General features: G+C 35.8%; 1 protein-coding gene across 2 annotated transcripts in view; it reads right to left on the bottom strand.

Moving 5' to 3' along the window:
• Positions 1-21,399, bottom strand: part of Bmap-A (apterous A) — a 133,935-nt gene extending 112,536 nt beyond the window's left edge. Inside the window, exons 1-2 of one of the 2 annotated variants that reach the window (XM_028178283.2) lie at positions 21,233-21,399; positions 5,092-5,411 (exon numbers count right to left, since the gene is read on the bottom strand). In XM_028178283.2, coding sequence (XP_028034084.2) covers positions 5,092-5,411; positions 21,233-21,268 — 356 coding nt within the window. In that variant the 5' untranslated portion in view covers positions 21,269-21,399. The remainder of the gene's footprint in view (positions 1-5,091; positions 5,412-21,232) is intronic. The other variant, XM_028178274.2, reaches the window with a different exon arrangement.
• Between the last annotated feature and the right edge of the window lie 80 nt (positions 21,400-21,479).

Here is a 21,479-nt window from a genome sequence, read left to right as displayed (position 1 = left end):
TGTCATTATTATTAGGGAGTCCAACACTCATAGAAATATTAGCCTATACATTAAGTACGTGTATTTTCTACATGGATACCCAGTTTCAAGTCAATCGGGTGCATGGTTCAGTAGTTATAACGGAACATCCGTAAAAACCACTGTAGATTTATATATTAGTATAGATTAGTATAGGTGTATCTACGTATATGAATGAGTTTGGTTACGAAGGTTTTTTGCATTATTAAGATATATTTTTTTTCGTTCTCTGGAACCGAATTAATATACAAGGCAACTCAGTAAATTGAATTGAAATACGCGATTAAATATTAATTATTCGTTTCATTTCCTTTCATCAAATTTTTAGTATCTACTGACATTTATGTAATTTATTGTTTAATTCTGAGTAGTGTTCGAGAATGATCTGTGGATTAACGTTTAGCGCAACAGACAGACAACAGATTCGGTATCTATAAAATAAGCCTTACTAATGACTATAAATTTTTTATACATATTCGCTTTAATTAACCACTGCTGGGCATAAGGCTCCCCTTTTTTATACTATAATGTTCGATCGCCAGCCATTTTCATCCGCATCCATCGATTCGGCATATGCAGTCCTAATTAATTGAGATAAGACCAAACGCATTTCAATTAACCGCTGTCTGGTGTAGTGGTAAGTGACATGGTCACTACACAAGGGGGTCGCGGGTTCGAATCCCGCCAAGGGAAGATATTTGTATGATAAATATAAATGTATTTTCCAGGGCTATGGATGTATATTAAATATATGTATGTGTATAATAAAAAATCTTACATTTATTTCCGTTATCTGGTACCTGTAACACAAGTTCTTTACGAACTTATCACGGGACCAGTTAACGTGGCGTGATTGTTAGTAAATATTTATTTATTTATTTATTATTTATTGTGTATTATTATTACTTTAAAAAAAAATTATAAATAAACCACTTAATTTTACGAACCTAATCGTAAATTTTTCAGTTTTTTTTATAGTATTACCTAGGTCTTTTATTTTTAATTTAGAGATTTCAACTAAATTGAAATCACTTCTCAAAAAGTTATGTTTTCTGAAATTAAAAACATTTTTTTTATTGCTTAGATGGGTGGACGAGCTCACAGCTCACCTGGTATTAACCTGGTATTAACTGGTATTAAAAGTGATTACCGGAGCCCATAGACATCTACAACGTAAATGCGCCACCCACCTTGAGATATAAGTTCTAAGGTCTCAGTATAGTTACAACGGCTGCCCCACCCTTCAAAGCGAAACGCATTACTGCTTCACGGCAGAAATAGGCGAGGTGGTGGTATATGTGCCAGGGGTATTCCTGCAGACTCACAAGAGGTCCTACCACCAGTTACTATATTTTCAAAAATAAAGTCGTGTTGTTTCCATTTTTCCATCTCCTCCAACTATCCTTACGCATAAAAACGCAAAGCCTCTAAGTGATTTAAAAACCATGGCTAATTTCAGAAAAAAAAATCAAGCATTTGCTATCTCAATATATAAATAGTCAAAATCATATTTAGAATATATTTGCATTAATGAATTTGTGATTAATGTTTTCGTAAGGAAACAAGATGATAATATTTAAAACGCTCTTTGACCTATTTATAAATATCTATCCATTTAAAAGCATATTTCCATGTTATATGGAAAGATTACTTCAAGTCGTCCAATTAAATAAAAAATTTGCACTCGCCTCACGGATGGATAACACCATAACTATATTTTGGCTTAATATCCTAATCAGGATAACTATCATGAAATTGGGGTATTTTAATTTTATTCCGTTTAACGCCGGTTTAAAACTATACTTAATACTATACATATTTAAGTAAAGAGCTTGTGATAACTCGAAAAAGTCGCAAAATAATCAACCAACGTATCGAACTTCGACGCCAGCGCAGTTTTAATGAACCACAGCACAAAAAAAGAGTAATTGCAAGGAAAAAAAGCATTCGAACTATATAAAGAAATTACATGTGCAAATATTTAATTAACTGATTATTAACAAGCTGGTGATATTGTAATTACGGTCTTTAAGATCCCCGACGAAGCGAACCGTGTCCAGTGACGTAATGCATTCAATTAATAATACCTATATAATGATCACTTGAATTATCACAAATAAACAAGTTTAATATTAATACGGTACATTACGAATAAATAATTGATAATTCTAATACAATAGACTTTGATCTCCCGTTTCGACGCCGGTGCCTTATGTGGTGATCGATACTACCCAAAACCAAGTAGAGCTTCTTATGAGCATTGCGAACGCCTCTCCAAGTTTTAGAGCCACAGAGTGGGAGTCGAACACGTTTTTATTATTTATTTTTTATTGCGTAGACGGGTGGACGAGCTCACAGCCCACCTGGTGTTAAGCTAACGTAAATATCACCACCCACCTTGAGATATGAGTTCTAAGGTCTCAGTATAGTTACAAGGGCTGCCCCACCCTTCAAACCGAAACGCATTACTGCTTCACGGCAGAAATAGGCAGGGTGGTGGTACCTACCCGTGCGGACTCACAAGAGGTCCTACCACCAGTAATTACGCAAATTATAATTTTGCGGGTTTGATTTTTATTACGCGATGTTATTCCTTCACCGTGGAAGTCAATCGTGAACATTCGTTAAGTATGTACGTATATCATTAGAAAGATTAGACGAGGTTCGACCGCTACCCATCGAGACCGAAGTTCTACTAGATAAAGAAGGGAGATCACATAAGGCCGTAGCATCTAAGCATTAATTACCAGAACACATTGAATACGTCTGCCCCATTACCTACGTGATTACAAAAAGTACCGCCACCCAGAAAACGATGTGTGAATATTAAATCTAGTGACATAACTTAGTTTTTTTCCGAACCTTACGTAAAAAAATTGAGTTACTGATTCAATGTCCTTAGTGCGAATTTTTTAATATTCTCGATAATGTACAAGTTAACTCAAATTTGTATGCAGTTGGAACAGCGCCCCTAGTGGCAAATGTAGGCAAACGTTCCATACAAATATGAGTACCAAGCGGAGTGCACCCCCCCCCCCACTCGTATATGTATACTTTATTATGACAAAGGAAGCTCAAGAACTTCCCCCTTTCTTCGAGCCACGCTCACAGAAGAATGAAAAGGGTAAATTTTTTATTTTATTTTTTTTAAAAACATAAATCTCTTAGTCTTTCCCGCGGTCGGTGGGCTCTCTTGTATCAGATACTTCATGCGAGCGTATTGGATGCTTTGCCGCTTCGTCACTCATTAGAGCGTCTTAGGTGGCCTAAGCCTCGACCTGAAATGCCACAGTAACGTGGTTCGAAGGCCAAATAATATATGTACAATGCATGGGTATTGCGGAAAATTTAAACGACTCCGTACTTCATTATTCTAACATTAAAATGCTCTGATGCTTTTTTTATTCGCATTATCTTCAAATTAAATGCCAATTTTGAACATCATATATATACAAATAAGCAATTACAAGATGTTATTAGAGCCCATCGATCGTAAATTTAAAACCACCAATCTTGAGACATGAAGTCGGCAAATCACAAATTCCTCGAGCTACCTCGCATGCTTTTCTCGACTCAGCTCTACTGCCTCATTCTAGTCTCTCTTCTCTTGAGGACTTTTTGACGGGAACGCGTGGAGTGAAGTTGTGTGATTTGTTTTATTTTGTCTATTTAGTGTTTCTTCAGGTTTAAATGTGTAATAACAGTGGTTATTAACTGGTTATTAACTGTTCAATAGCTGTGAAAGTGCACAAATGTGCGAAAATGAAACAAAGCCGCTGGACGTAACTTCTCGTGATCCTCCAAAAAGTGACTTAATACTTATTTAGCATCTGTAAAAGTACACAAATGTGAGGAAATGAAGCAGAGCCGCTGAATATGGGTTCTCAGTTTCATCCAAGATCTCCACTGAAACCTCAGTAAATAGCCATATTATACTACGACTTTATTTCATCTCGTTTCATTAAATTCAATCTACTTCACCTCATTTTGCTCTATATTATTTTGTTAAATTGACGTTTTTTATGTATCAAAAATATTCTGTCCGTTTCCAAGTAATTAAATGTATTACATATTATTAATAATTCATTGTTTAATATAATAATAATAATCATCTGAATAATGTTCAAAATTAAACAAATCTAAAATAAACGTGTTTAACGCTTGTTACACACATTATTATTAGGTTAAATGTGTTTTTCAACAAAACTTCTTGGATCATTTTAAACATATTTTTTTTAAGTTGGCAATTAAAGAGAAGTAACACAGAACATTTGTGGTTCAGCATCAAGTAACACAGCAGCCGAATTAGAATGCCAAGCTAAGCTGAATCTCATTTCAGTAAGCTGTTTGGATTTAATTGTGGTCGTTTAGATTTTTTGACAGAAGCTATGCTTGTATAGTGGCTATAATTAATTGAACGAGCCTAGTACCTACCCGATGTTAAGCGCTCACCGTTAATATCACAACGCCGTTATGGAATTTGAAAGATAAATCTAAATATCCATTCTCATTATATCCCACCCACATCAATAGCCCACCTTCCAAAGCGAAACAGATAAATACGTCATAGTAGTATGGTCAGACCTCAATTTACCACTTTAATTTATGATAGAAGAGACATACCATTATTTGACAGGTTTGATGCTTTTTTTTTTGGTCAGGAGGAAATCGCCGGACTTCCGCCCTCCACTGGGGATGGAGGGCGGGGCATGTCAGAGTCGAACTGACTAAAACCTCCTGTCGCTCAACAACCAACGTCCAAGCCTCTAAATTAAAATCTAAATTAATTCTAAGCTGCTTTAATTTTTTTATTACTGGTGGTAGGACCTCTTGTGAGTCCGCGCGGGTAGGTACCACCACCCTGCCTATTTCTGCCGTGAAGCAGTAATGCGTTTCGGTTTGAAGGGTAGGGCAGCCGTTGTAACTATACGTGAGACCTTAGAACTTATATCTCAAGATGGGTGGCGCATTTACGTTATAGATGTCTATGGGCTCTAGTAACCACTTAACACCAGGTGGGCTGTGAGCTCGTCCACACATCTAAGCAATAAAAAATAAAATAAAAATACTAACCTGATATAATCATTCTTGCAGAAGATATTGCTGTCCCGTGCATAACAGCGCTGCTCCGAATCAAGTGGCATCTTGCATTCGCAGCACCTTAGACAGGGCGTGTGCCACCTCCTCTCGAGGGCCAGGAGGTAGTACCGGTCGGTGATGCGACACCCGCAGCCTGCGCAAGGATCGTCGGCTGGAGGCTGGGCCGGCTCGTCTGGGGGCTCGCGTTTCCTACACGACGTGCAGTCGCGAGGGGACCCGGGTGACGTAGCCGGCGCCACCGGAGATAGGTCCCCGCCGCCTTCGTATGACGATATGTACCGCTCGCTTTGTTGCTGTAACCAAACATTCTATTTAAGCTTTGGAACTGCCTTTCAAACTTCGAATTTGATTTTCAATTGTACATCACTTAACATAGTAGAAGTTTTAATACACGCTTGCAAGAACCAATGGTAATCAAATAAGTAATTTAAACTTTATTTGAATACTTTGATACGCTTAAAGCGTACTACAGATCGATTAGTGATTATTGTATGTATGTTCACGTTATATACGTTCGAATGTCATTGGTCTGATTGTGTAATGAAATTTCTGTCCCTGTTGGCATTTCTGCTGTTGGCAAGATTTCTGTCATAATAAAATCATAGTATGGTACCTATACCGTCTAAATTTAATATTATGCAATGCACACACCTAGCGACAGCTACAGAAACAAGCATGACGAGGATTATTCGTTAAATGAAAACATATTTTGTGTGTGTGTGGGTGTTTTTTTTATTGCTTAGATGGGTGGACGAGCTCACTGCCTACCTGGTGTTAAGTGGTTACTGGAGCCGATAGACATCTACAACGTAAATGCGCCACCCAACTTGAGATATAAGTTCTAAGGTCTCAAAGTATAGTTACAACGGCTGCTCCACCTTTTAAACCGAAACGCATTACTGCTTCACGGCAGAAATAGGCCGGGTGGTGGTCCCTACCCGTGTGGACAAACAAGAGATCCTACCACCAGTAAATGTCCGCAGAATAATGTCCTGATTCACATTCGTCATTGTACGTACCAAAAGACGGTATTTTTTAAATAATTCAAATATTAATATGTATTTATATAAAAAAAGAAACAATCTTCTAGTTATCAAGTAGCAGCTAGTTTGTACAAAGAAACATAAACGTCAGTGAATAACTTTTACAAATTATTCGACGTTAGTGGAACTCGACTTCTGTTACACTTTCTTCGTCCGTGACCACGAAACACTAAAATATTCGAGAAGTCAAAAATTAGGCAGCGTTCTTGTTTCATTGCTGAAGTCCATGGGCTACGGTAGCCACTCACCATCAGGTGCGCGGTATGCTCGTCTGCATAAAAATGCAATAATTTTTTTTTAAGGGTAAATAATAATCTAGAAATCACATAATTACATGAAGTCTTAGTATACTAAATATGATACTACATAATAAAATATGTATAGCCGTGCGATTGTTACGAAATATTAAACATTAAGATAAGTAAAGTTTTTTTTTTCATGATTATAATATGATTTATTTTAAGGGCATCCGACGCACTTTAGACATTAAACTTAGCATCGGTGTGTCAACTGCGATTTCAAAGCTTACAAATATATATTCTTATTTTTTCATAGGTGAAAACCAGAACGACTTAGAATAGATAATAGATTATATAAAATAAAGAATAGAATTAGATACGCTGAACAGTAAATTTAATTTATAAATATATTTACGAAACTTTGAAACAATAAGGTCAAGCAAATTGCAAAGGTACTCCGAACTATCATAGTTTAATACACAGTGAATATTTTAGAAAAAAAAAATTGTAAGCAATCCGCGCACTAGGTACATACACGCTGACGTTTAGTTAAACAACGTAATTATTATAGAATTTGTATTGAACGTAAATTATTAATTATAATTGTAATATAAAACATCTTACAATTAAAATGATAATAATAGTGTAATTTTACGTTTAATTTTTGGCGGGATTTTTTAAGGGATTTTATGACCTGGTAACTAAGACCTTTAGGTCAAGTCTTATTATATTTTAATTTATATTCTTAATTTAATGAAAAATGATAATATGAAGTGAAATCAGATGAGATGTACTTTAACAGATACTAAACAGTTAATAAACCACCGTTATTACACATTTAAACCTGAAGAAACACGAAATAGACAAAATAAAACAAATCACACAACTTCACTCCTCGCGTTCCCGCCATTTGATTCGGTTTTGGCGGGATCTCTGTCTCTGCCACAGACTAGATCAATGCGTATGGAAATCGTTGCGAGTGGCTTTATGTAGGTACATCTATGATCCGCCGAAATAAATAGATTAAAGCGAAAATCACTTCACTGTCACTTACAAAAACCATTAAAACCCAAAAATGTTAAAAGCTGAAGCAGTACGTATATTTAAGGGCCTCCCCTATTCAGAATGTAATCTTTTATGAAAACAAGAGGAGAGCTACGCCCTAAAATACATTAAAATGGAAAGGTTAAATTGCTAATATGAGCAGACGAGCTCCAAATCCATCTGTAATCAAGTGATCATCGGACATCCTATATCTTAAAAAAATATGTTATAGTCTCAAATATATATTGCAATTATGACCTTCGTGCACGCTTTTCAAACTGGTGAGTGGAGGACCGCATTATGTGGAAGGCATTGGGGAAGGCCTATGTCCAGCAGTGGGCAGATAAAGGCTGATGATGATGATGATGAGTGTTTCATGACAGAAATAGTTGACACCAATATACAGTATTAAATGTTTTGCGATACATTTAAAAAGTACTACAGTATGGCAGCAAATTCTTGACGGCAGACGGCGGATGAGTTATTCCTTGTGCCTACAAAAAAAAACTACGCAGCCCGATACAAAAAAAACTATGCAGCCCGAACTCCTGTGCCTACTTATTTAAACTTTTAGACATTAAAAACGTTTTTCTATTGCATTGTTAATAGGTGATTTTCTGTTGTCATGTTGACATTGGAAACATCAAGCCGTCTACGAGCCATTATTTATGTTCACCTACTATAACGCTGCAAAACTGAATAATACATTATAATGTAAAACATATTGGAATCTACTATTACAAATTTAACGTTTGACTGTCTGTCGCTGGGAGTATACCGGGAAACACAATTCAATGATAAAGGAAAAAAAGCTCTAATGAGCGATTTTTTCAGAATATTATTGAAATTTGAAAATATTGAAGATTTCGATTTTTTTTTAATTTTTAGAAATAGATTTTAGGCAGCGGCTTTGCTCTACCCCTGGCATTGCTGAAGTCCATGGGCGACGGTAACCACTCACCATCAGGTGAGCCGTATGCTCGTCTACCTACAAGGGCAATAAAAAAAAACAAAAAAAATCGGAACCATGTTGTTTAAAATTCAAACAAATGCAAATCCCATTAGGACAGTTTTGCCGTTGATTTTTTTTACATCCAACATAGCTTTTATCACGGCTCTTCCAGTGTGAAGCGGTTACCGGAGCCAGCAGACTAGAGCTCGAAGTGTCGATCTACATCTTTCATATTAATGAAAAAACAATCGACTATAAATTCTTAATATTATCCTATGCCGAAATCGTTGCTAGTGTAAGCACCGGCCCAATTCTACTGCAGACATTCCGGGTTACACTTTCCTAGACTTAGTATCTCGAGATGATGATTCATGTGGTGATACCTACGCGATCCTGTAACTTAGCACCAAGTGGATCTTAAGCTAACACGTCTAACCGAACAAAATACGTCATGAGAACTGTACTGTCTTATACTCGTATTTCAAATGAGAGCGCGCGCTTCAGACCGAATAGTCGACATCCACATATTAACTAGCACGCAATTACGAATATAAAGACCTATAATAAATCTGGTGCATCGTATTCTGGATATAGGGCTAATGTAGTCATTTCGGTTGCTCCTCATAAATGCTTTTTTTTATTGCTTAGATGTGTGGAAGATCTCACAGCCCACCTGGTGTTAAGTGGTTACTGGAGCCCCTTGACATCTACAACGTAAATACGCCACACACCTTGAGATATAGTCCTAAGGTCTCAGTATAGTCACAATGGCTACCCCACCCTTCAAACCGAAACGCAATACTGCTTCACGGCAGAAATAGGCGGGGCGGTGGTACCTACCCGTGCGGACTCACAAGAGGTCCTACCACCAGTAAGCCATGCCTTCCAAAGACCTGTCCGTACAAAAGCCAAATCCGATCATTTGATACCTACCTACCAATACCTACTTAGATTGAGTGTTCCATTCCTGCATCACGCAAAAATTAATACCCAATGTACCCAATCAACAGGTTTGTTTGCTATTTATCTGTATGTTATAACATAGATACGCACATAAAAACATATATAAGTAGCTATCTGTATCTTTGGTTCCCGGCTTATTTTCGGTCTGCCTCTGATTCGCTATCTATTCTTGGCTACCCATTGTCTTGTCAATGTCTACAATAAGACCGGCTTCGTACTTGAGTCGGTAAATAATCAAAAGGACCGTATGTAGGTGGGATCGTTCATGAGTAAAAGTGGGATGAATATAGCGAAATTATTTTACTTCACAATCACTTCATACACGTATTTTTAAAACTTTACCTTTTTCGACCTACCCTCTCTAACCTTAAACTGATATCTCTTTCTGAACCTAATAGAATGTTGCCATTGCAACAGGCAAAAATAAATACCCCAAAAAAAAATGAAAAAACGTAATAAAAATAACACTCCCCACATATGTACACCTTTATTTCCGAAGTTTGTCCTGTTGTAAGCCATCAACAGCAGTCGTTCATACAGAAAAAATATATTATACAACGTACAAAAATAATCGAACGAATCCGAGCTCATTAACTAATTCACATACCTACGAGTATTGCCTTGACACGTAAGTGATGCATAAATAAATTTATTTATTATTTTATTATTACGAATAAAACTATACAACAAAGGCATGAGTGACACCGTTTCAGAAGTTAGACGAATATAAATATGTAATTTCGCGTAAGGACTTTATCGTGTTCATCTTACATTGCAATTTTAGTATTACATACGCTATTTTATTTATATACATTGCACTGCCTTTGAACTGCCTTTCAGGTAGCGTTTCTTTATGTAAAAGTCAAGTTAAGCGTGTCAAGCACATGACATAATTAAAAATGCCCACATCTCGATCATCATCAGCCATAAATCAGTCAATTGTCCCTGAAGTTTGCAATTAGTACCGATCCTGCTATGTCCGCATCCAGTCTATTATAATGACTTATCGATAAGTAATCGATATAATTAAATTATAAAACCCACAACACAATGACCCAGTCGTGCCGTTTCCGACTGGCGACTATTTGAACTAGCGACACATTTTTTTCAAACGCGATATATTTAACACTACACTAGATGATGACAGAGCTTTGCTTGTTTTTTTTTTTAATAACGCCATCTTGTTGTGTCTTTAAAGCGGTTAGTTGCCCTCAATTAAGAAAAATAGTATTATTATTCGCCAATAGATGTCAGGAAGAGTTGATTATTGAAAACACGAAGAAAACAACATTTTCTGAAAATAAATCGTAGCTAGATCGATTTATCGCCCCCGAAATCCCCTGTATACTAAATTTTATGAAAATCGTTGGAGCCGTTTCCGAGATTCAGATTATATATATATACAAGAACTGCTCGTTTAAAGGTATAAGATAAGATACTACTACTAAGCCTATGAACGCACAAAGTTAAACACTTACCATGACACGGAGTTTTTAAAAAAATCAATCGACAAACGAAATCTTATTTACATATATGTCACTAAGTATCCGTTCAGATCTACACGAAAGCCTTCCCCGAACACAGTCTCGGAACGAATTTACTACCCTATAGCCAAACACAAGTTTGGTAAGACGCACCTACCCGTGTGGATACACAACGCGCACTGCCACTAGCATTCCGTCATTATTCAATATAATATCATTACATATGTTATGCCAATATGGGTTATTTAATAGAAGAACCGTTTATCAGATAGGTTATGCAGATCAATGTGGACAAGGTCAGTGGGGCGAGGTTGTGTTATCACTTAGATTTCAGTCAAGACGATATGCATCTCCGTTTAATGTTCTTTTTTCAAGAATTCATTTAAATTTGCTTATTTCGATGCTCAGGTAAAATTTTCGCGAGTAATCCTAAACCAGTTCCTCGCGACCAATTCCACCCAAATATGCTTTATAGTGCTAGTGACAAATAAGATCTCGTACAGTTTTTATCTATTTAACTCAAAATGGCGGTCGCTAAGTTTAATTCAAAATGGTCGTCAATAGTTAAATTACAGGTATAAAAATCGAAATATTTGAATTTGATCACGTATTGCAGCACCAAACTCGGGACGATCAGGCGAGCGTAAATAAAAACGAAACTAGTGAAAATTAAAATAAATACTTATTCTATTCTGGAGGTCTATATTAGGCCAAAGAAAAAAATATATTGTATTACAGTTTGTACTTACATTGTTATCAAATTTTCAAATTAATTGTAGATGTCCAAGTTGGTGAAAACTACGTTGAAAGTTTCAGTTCAGCTCAGATCAAGCTAATGAAATCGTGTTAAAAAAGGTCACAGGCTCAAGACTGTGTTATCAGTTATTCTAAAAGTCAAACGCAACGCGAAGCAGGCTGTTAGCAATTTATTCACATTGTTAATGTCATGGGCACCGCTTGCGTTCATGCCGCGTGCACGACTGTCATCGTAAACCAATAAAAAAGTTATTGTGACTCGAAGGAACAAGGATAATTGTGTGTTAAATCTATTTCAATATTTTTTATAAGCGTTCGTAAATTCATTCAAGATACATTATGCATTAGCCGTATGAATAGTCAAAGTTTGTTTACTCGAGCCGTTTGCTTGTGTTCAAACAAAAAGTAACATGTCTATTTTCGCGCACAAAAATGTATGAAAGCATTTATTGAAATACGGTGCAATGATAATGAGGAATACGGGTATATGAACAAAAACAAATGCATTGAACGCCTAATTTTTAGAGTTCTTTTTTAGTTCAGAGGCAGACAAAAGATTTGACGTAGAGCAACTTCGTGTAGAAACGAGACTGTCGACGATTTGCTACCAGAAGGTTCTTAGTTACTTTGGTCATATTTCTCGGCAGCCACCAGACAACCTTGAAAGATTGATTGTGGTGGGCAAGGTAGAAGGGAAAAGACCCGCCGGCCGGCCACCAAACCGTTGGTCGGATCAGATAACTGCGCTCACTGGACTCTCTGTTACAAACGCCCTGAGAGAAGCCGAAAACCGAAGCAAATAGAAGCTGAGGGTACAAAGAGCCACGAAGGGCTTTCAAGGACACGAACTTCAGCAATGAAGTATTCGACTAAGAAGAAGAAGAAGAAGAGCTAAATCAAGTAATGAACATTACGACATTAGTGAACGCCTACAAAACGAATCTAAATCTTAGGACGTCGCTGAATGGGTTCGAATTTAAACCAACACAACCACTTTACTTTTGCTTATAATATATTAAATACATAAAAGGTAGATGATAATAATAAGCTTCACGTTTATTTTAATATTTTAAAGGAAAATGCAAACCTTACGTAACGTTTCTTCAACCTAGCATAAATTCTTTAAAACCATGAGTTATTACCATTCTGACGGTACAAGCCCTTTAGTCGAGAAGATCCAATATGAGGCATTCCCGTGAAGAAATAAGACATGATTTTGGGCACAAATCCTTATATTAAATATTAATTCAATATTAATAAATAAATAAAAAATCAAACCATCAACTTGAGCTTTGTATTGACATTGTTATTAATCACACTTAAGACTGCAGCCTACAAATCTTACCTAAATGTCAATAAAAATATCTTTCTCTTTGGATAATCCAAGTATAAGCCACGGCAGTGACCCAAATCATTCTTCAACATTGATCAGTTTTCTTTAAATAAAATACGGCACGAAATGGCGAAATTCTACTTGAGACTTTTCAAACCGTTACATTTAAAATAAACAACGTAATATATTTTATATACTATTAACTTGTATGTTAAATTAGGCGTATTTAGAAATTAGTCGAGATAATTACATTCAGTAATCACGGTTAGTAGAATTATTTATTATCATTAAAGTTTCTTTGTGCATAATTAAATTGCTGATTGTGATTAAGGCAGACATGTTGAAAAATAGGCCGTTGCTACGTATATCTCTATACATTTAATAAAAAAAATGTAATTCAAGATTAACGCTAACTTCCGCCTTTTGATAAATAAAATTGAATAGAATTTCTGTGCATTTTCAATTCGTCTATTTTTGTTCTATTTTTAAGTATCCAAAATATACGAATTCCAACCCGTGAATCAAGTGTTCGATTCCTAAATCATGCAAAAATTAATGTACCCAATCAACAGGTTTGTTTGCTATTTGCTATTTGTCTGTGTGTTAGAACACATGTATTTACACACATAAATTACACATATAAAAACGCATATAAGTATCTATCTATATCTCTGGTTCCCACAATACAATAAATCCTAATCAAGGGCCAGATGACGGTGTCTGATTCGAGCCCGCCATATTATTATTATATTATTCATCATACGGCTACATCTATACTAATATATAAATCTACTACTATACTAGTTATAACTACTGAACCATGCATCCGACTGACTTGAAACTTGGTATCCATGTAGAAAATACATGTACTTAATGAACAGGCTAAGATTTATATGAGTGTTGGACTCCCTAATAATAATGACATAAATAAAAAAGTTTTTTTTATTTTAATTGCTCAGATGGATGGACGAGCTCACAGCCCACCTGGTGTTAAGTGGTTACTGGAGCCCATAGACATCTACAACGTAAATACGGCATCCACCTTGAGATATAAGTTCTAAGGTCTCAGTATAGTTACAACGGCTGCCCCACCCTTCAAACCGAAACGCATTACTGCTTCACGACAGAAATAGGCAGGGTGGTGGTACCAACCCGCGCGGACTCACATGAGGTCCTACCACCAGTAAAGACGCTGCTTGAAGAGCTGCTCGAAGCTGAAGAGACGAACGCCAAGTCAAAACGTTATGAGACCGTTTTACTGCCATTACTAAACGGTATTCGAACTTGCCCTTCTTTTTATAAACTGTACATTTAAAGCCCTACGATACACTACATTAAAATTAATAATGAATTCCGACCGTGTACAGCTAGCGTAAAAAAAAACTAACAAAAAAAAATTATAAAAATAATATAACATATTTGCATTTGAAAGTATTAAATGTTCACACTCGAGGGGTTTTACATTTTTAGGGCTTCGTCTTAAATTGCTTTTATACGTATATTATGTACTGTTTATTACATTCGAGATAATGTGTCACAGTTTGTTGGTTCGTTGTGTGCCGATAAATTATTGAGAAACTATTCTCTGCGTCTAAATATTCTCGTCTTGCTTCGATCTGATTTATGATGAATCTATTATACCCTTAATGAGTCATATTGACAAACTTAAATATCTTCGGTAATTATATTGCTTTTAGGCTTAGTAATAAAGTCGCAATCACAGTTAGGAAAAGGCTCCAAATGAATACTTAAGGCGACTGTGCCAACAGCATCGCGACAATTACCACATGTGATAAGGCGCGTTACAGAATCGCTAACTTCAAGAGTAATAAAAAATACCTTTTAACGAAAGAGTAAAAAACAGTTCCGCATTAAAAAATATTGTAGATGCACCAGTTTATTTATTAAAGAAATCGCTTTCATACATCTGACTGATTCATTGTCCCCCATTATTTCTAAAAAGAGTACATTTTAAAAAATATAAAATATTATATCTAGGCCCGTGTAAGCCCCTCTTATTATGACTTAACTTTTATTATGATATACAGTAACACTATTACGGTTTAATCTCGCGTTTATTATTTTCACTTTATTATTTACGATGTTTCGGAAACACTTTACAGTTTTGGTGGGCACGGACGACTTGTTTTACTGTCTATGGCATAGATGTATGAACTTGGTATAGACAACATATATTCCGCCTTTCAGCTTGAGAAGGCAAAGTTTTAGCTCTATTTTATAACGACTGTTCCGTTCTTCAATCTAGAAGCCATGACTTCTACACGACAGAAATAGGCAGAACGGTGGTACCTACGTGCTGGCGATTTCGATCCGGTGGTAATTCAGCGAAGCACTGCCCTTGCTAGGGCTAGTGTTAACAAATTCGCCAGGCTGAGCCACATGAGCTCGCCTATGTACTCGGTGAACCTGTTATAGCCCCAGGATAGGTAGGCAAAAAAAACCTACGTGCCGGCTTAAAATACTACAACCCCTTACTAAAAGTAAATGGGGGTTAGCAATCGCGGTGCGCTGGTATATCTGAGATCCGCTCCCTGATCTCCGGGATTTTTTTTTCTACTTTTTTATTGCCTTTGTAGGCAGACACGCATACCACCCACCTGATGGTAAGTGGTTACCGTCGCTCATGGACACCAGCAATGCCAGGGACAGAGCCAAGCCGCTGCGTACCTTTAAGTACTCTCCGCAAGTCTCGTTTGAAGAAGGATATATCATAGCGCTAAAACACCGTGGAGGAGAATTCATTCTAGAACCGGAGGGTACGTGGCAGAACATATTTTTGGAAACGCACTGTCGATGAGCACAGCGGTTCCAGATAATATGGATGAACTCTGCTCCGATGGCGGCAGATGTGATGATAAAAAGGAGATGAGGGGATCATCTCGAATAATTCCCCATGGAACAAACAGAACAAAACACATAGAGAACCAAAGTGCCTCCGTAGACCCAGAGGTTCCAAGCGAACCGCGAGAACGGGACTATCGAGGTATCCCTTAGTTGCCTTTTATAATGATACTCAATACCAAGAAGTGGGAATAATACTTTTTTCTGACAGAACCGAAGTCATATCGATGATGTCTGACTCATCGGAAATTAAGCTGTCCTGAGGAGACGAGTTATTTTAACCAATACAGCTATCTCACTTCTTCACATTTATTTCTCCATAGTACTCGACAGAAGAAGTCAACCACATATGTTCTCAATCAGATTAACGGCATACTTCACTACAAACTTTTAACCCGTTTGGAAGCAATCATGCGCGATCGCCTTTTTGTTAACTCTAAAACTACTTTATCCGCCACCCTCTGCCATTGCTCTCAGTAAGTTTCAGAATTTTTTTACAATTTATTTCAAGTTCAGCTACATATAATACATAAATTGAATGTGAGAATATTTTATTTATGGCTATTTTATTTTTCTTCTTCATAAAACTTATTAAATAATAGAAAAGTGATATTTAGAAACTTTACGCCGAATACAAAGATCTAGATTTTTTATTTATTTATTTGCTTTTACTACGTTTATATTCCTAACGAATAGTTTTAAAAACTTATGTATTTTTCACTTGCGGAATTGTAATTTAAATCGATAGACATCGGCAACACCGTCAATATCGCATTTGCATAAAGATTTCATTGTAAAAACTTGAGTCACGCCAATTACGTTAAAAATATACTTAAGAGTAAACCATTCTTAAACCATTTTCTATCTTATACTGTCTAGTTTTAGAATTCTGATTACAATAACTCATCCTTTCTATAGTTGTCAATTTATTCCGGATATTGCCAAGACCTATATTTGCAAAAATCCGGAACGAACCATCGTTTTCCTAATAATAAAACATAACAGATCTAAAATTATCCACACTGTAATGATACGATTCGTAATGGTATTATTATCGAAAAAACAATGTGTATCAATAGTTAATTAATGAACCTTGGCTCATTCGGGCAAAATACATATCGACGCTTGAAAGGCAAACGTGACTAGGCGACAATAACTGCTTTGTAAATAAATGATAGGCAATAACCATATTCGATGCGCAAAAAAAAAAATATTTCTAGGTCTATTAAAATCATTTCAATCCTACAGCTAGATTCGTTAAAATAGATTTTGTTTTCAGGTATTTCAACTTTAAATTAGTCTACTGTAAAGTTCACGCATTGTCGCTTAGTCACGTTTGCCTTTCAAGCGTCGATATGCATAATTTCGGCAGGCACCGTTTTAAGAATATCCAGCCATTTTCAATATCGGTCAATAAATATAACAACGTATGCTTCGAAATGTTTCGGGGCCATTACTAAATTTGTACTCATCTAGTATTTTCGAACTATAGACTTTTCCGACATTCACATACATAGTAATATACATACATATTTTTATTAGGTCTTTTTTTTTTTTTTTTTTTTTTTTTTATTGCGTAGATGGGTGGACGAGCTCACAGCCCACCTGATGTTAAGTGGTTACTGGAGCCCATAGACATCTACAACGTAGACGCGCCACCCACCTTGAGATACAAGTTCTAAAATCTCAGTATAGTTACAACGGCTACCCCACCCTTCAAACCTACATTAACCTACATTAAGGGAGTGCTTTATTTTCGTTTAAGCTTCAGAAGCCGTTCCGTATATTGTGACGAACCATTCGTGAGGACTTAAGATCTGGTGGAGCCTACGCAAGAAGAATGTACTCAAACACTATGTTACTGGCGGTAGGACTTCTTTTTATTACTGGTTGGACTACTTGGACCTCTTGTGAGTCCGCACGGGTGGGTAACACCACCCTGCCTATTTCTGCCGTGAAGCAGTAATCCGTTTCGGTTTGAAGGGTGAGACAGCCGTTGTAACTATACTGAGACCTTAGAACTTATATCTCAAGTTGGGTGGCGCATTTACTGTCTAGAACCAATCTTTGTAACCACTTATCACCAGGTGTGCTGTGAGCTCGTCCACTCATCTAAAGAATAAAAATAAAAACATCGCAGCTGACATGTACAAGGATGCGAAGTCAATGGTACGAACGGTGGTGGGTCAGACAAAACCACTAGCGGTTGCGGAAACTGTGCATCAAGGTAGAAACAACACGGCCGCCAAACTCAACGCTCAGACAGCTTAGCACCGAAGGCACTCGTGAAAGTGTTTGTAATTGAACATCACGAGAGAGTAGATTTTAAACTAATTGCTCAGTTTCGCATTGTTACGAGTCTATGGACCGCAAAGCTATCTTGCGGTCGATTCTGAAGGGGAGACCGTTTCTAACTAGACAGTTCGGATTATAGTTTCAAGTTAATCGTCAGTGCACTATAATAAACATTTCGTTCTTGTCACAGTTATACTCAATCTAATGATCAGTAGCCTTCAAATTCAAAATTTATTTTTCTTATAAACAAAGCTATCCTAGTCACGACGAAAAATATTCATCGTTTATTTTTGTTTTCGTGTTTTTCTTTATTCTTGTGTACCGTACCAAACGATGGCATCTTACGGAAGTTTATTAATTAAAATTAAAATAAACTGAAACAATTTTTATCGAAATATACAAGGTATTTAATTTAATATTCAACTGTCGAATAACACTTCGTCGTCCGCTACTGTAAAAACTGTAAAATATTTGAAACGTCGGAAATAATTTAACGATAATGAAAAACGCGACATTTAACCCTAAAACTAGATTATATTCGGTCCACGGCTCACGAAGACCGAAGCGAAAATAGCGATTGAAAATCACTAGGGTCATGTACTTATAAATATTGAAACAGTCATAAATAGGAATAACTTAGAACAACTCCAATTTGTAAGTTATATGCTAAGCTCAAGATTTTCTATAAATAGTAAATTATTTTCGATACAAAGAACAACAAGAAACACTCTCAAGAATCTCATCACAGAAATAACTTATTATAACAGATTTAACTTAACAAATAAAGCAAATTGGTCTTATGTTACTACGTAACAAATACTTTAATAAAATAAACGCTTCATTAATTTGATCATACGATATCATTTAGTTAAATTAACAATAACTATAACAGATGCTATAGATATTCATATATATGTACATTACATTTACATTCACTTAAAAATATTTGGTACGGCTCAAGTGATTCGTTGAGGGAATGAAAAACCGCAAGGAATAAATCTAGGCTAAGATGAAGATACTCGATGGTCACTCCTACAAAATGCCAAATTTAAATAATAAAATTAAAACTTAAAATAAAAAAATCGAGTTCAGACCAATTCAAATTATCGAAGAAAAAAAAATCGCGAGTAATATCACAATTCTGCTGATGGTAGGACCACTTGTGAGTCCGCGCGGGTAGGTACCACCACCCTGCCTATTTCTGCCGTGAAGCAGTAATGCGTTTCGGTTTGAAGGGTGGGGCAGCCGTTGTAACTATACTGAGACTTTAGAACTTGTATGTCAAGGTGGGTGGCGCGTCTACGTTGTAGATGTCTATGGGCTCCGGTAACCACTTAACACCAGGTGGGCTGTGAGCTCGTCCACCCATCTAAGCAATAAATAAAAAAATTATTAAGAAATTAAACTTTACACACCTTAAAACGTCTATCAAGAACAAAGTTATACAAATTGTATCTTTTCCTATGGAACACAGCGGTGACGAACATAAAATACAAGGTAACAGAATGACTCTTAGATATTTTTATTACATTTATTAGACACCGTTATGGAAAACTTATTTCCGTCGGTGATCGCAAGTAACTATAAGACGAACGTCGAAAATCAAATGCTTCTTTCATTTCAGCCCAAGAATCAATATTAATATTACAAAAGCATTTTAAAGGTTGCTGATTAGTAAATAATTATACTACCAGTCGAATTAACTATGATTAAAAGATCAAACTTTGCTAATGCCTTTCCTACAAATTATTATTATAAGATGTCAAATAAATATTTAGTAATATTTATACTCAATAAAGAGCGCACAATGTTTTAAATTATTTGAATAAAAAAAAATTATTTCAATGACAATTAGTTACAGACGACGTAACCTTAAAACAAAACCAAAAATTCAGCAGATTCTGTTGCACGAAATTCACTTCAATGTATGCAAATTTTAATGGAAATCTTTTTAATATTTTAATTCATACCTCCGATCAGCCAAAAGGAAAACGAAAATTAAACACGATTGTAAAATATTATACAATTACCTAAATTTATTAGGTTTTTCCGACCGTAATACTTTACCTAAAAAATCAGAACATTTTTTCAATTACTGTATAAAATAATAGTAGTTCACCTATTTTAACTTCAATGCTATTAGCCCATAAACAGATAAATACTAAAAAAATAAGATAAACATTTCAAAAGTTAACTATAACTTGATTAGCGACTGACCGCTTGTTTGTGACCACGAGTGATATATTCTAAACGTCGAGAATTTTTTTTATCATAAACGCAACATTAAGCTTCAATTAAGCTTTTTTGTAAGAAGACTAAAATAAATAAGTAAATAAATAAAAGAAACAAAAGTAATTCTAATACATATCGTTCATATTAAATTTGTTTTAAAGAAACATACAACAAAAGTTTGAATTGTTTTTGAGGAAGTAGAAAAAGTTAAAAAAAAAAAATTACTATTACTATACTATATATACAAAGACAAATTAAAACCTTTTTTAAAGCCTCAATAGTTTCAACTTACCAGCATATGTCTGAGTATTGCTTTAGAGTTTCAATCAACTCAAAGATACCTTACGGTCCTATTGTAATCCATTCACTGTTGTCTCCTTAAACTTTTACCGTAATATAAACCCGCAATTATCTCTACTCGTTATTATCTCTGCAGATAATATAGTATGATAATAAATATAAAATATAATATTGAATTAATTAATGAACATTTTGTTTTTAATTTATTAATTATTAAACCAGAACTTTTCGTACTAGTGTATTAGTTTTATTTTACTTAAATAAAATCTCGGGTATCATTTGTATTATTCAACTTATGCAGATGAATATGAATTAATTTAAAAGTATTTTGTTTTAGTGCATTATTTTTCTGTATTACATCCTCATTAACAAAACGATGTCTACTTTATTATTAGAGCAATGGTATTTTTTTTAAATGTTTTTGTATGTATCTCTGACGTTTTTTTTAAGTATTTTTAGACGAATTTAAATGGCTTTAATTTTTCAAGAACGCTTACAATTAAATTGATAGTGAAAAAAGAATCTCGTCTTCTGTAATAAAAGGCGGCAAGTTTGAAAATCCAAAAAGTAGGCAGCAATTAATCTGGTATTTATTTAGGAAGTGCTCTTACCCAGTGCATCGCTCCCCTCTCCTCGTAAACGCCCATCTGGCGGTCAATTTTTTCGTTTTCTATTTTCGAATGTTTGGGCCTCTGCCCCACTTCACTGCGGCACTCACTCGCGGAGCATAACAGACGAGCGTGCGTAGCCGCCGCTGCCGGACAACTGGGGGCTTGGGGCTCCGAGCCTCGGGCCCGTGGGGAGGCGGGCCAGGCGACGCCCCCTTACTACGCCCCGTGTCGTGGCCGCCCGGTAATA

The sequence above is a fragment of the Bombyx mandarina genome, chromosome 01, assembly GCF_030267445.1.
Source record: "Bombyx mandarina strain Sakado chromosome 01, ASM3026744v2".
NCBI lineage: Eukaryota > Metazoa > Arthropoda > Insecta > Lepidoptera > Bombycidae > Bombyx > Bombyx mandarina.
The sequence above is the reverse complement of the archived record's forward strand: the minus strand, read 5'-3'. Positions and strand labels throughout refer to the sequence as shown.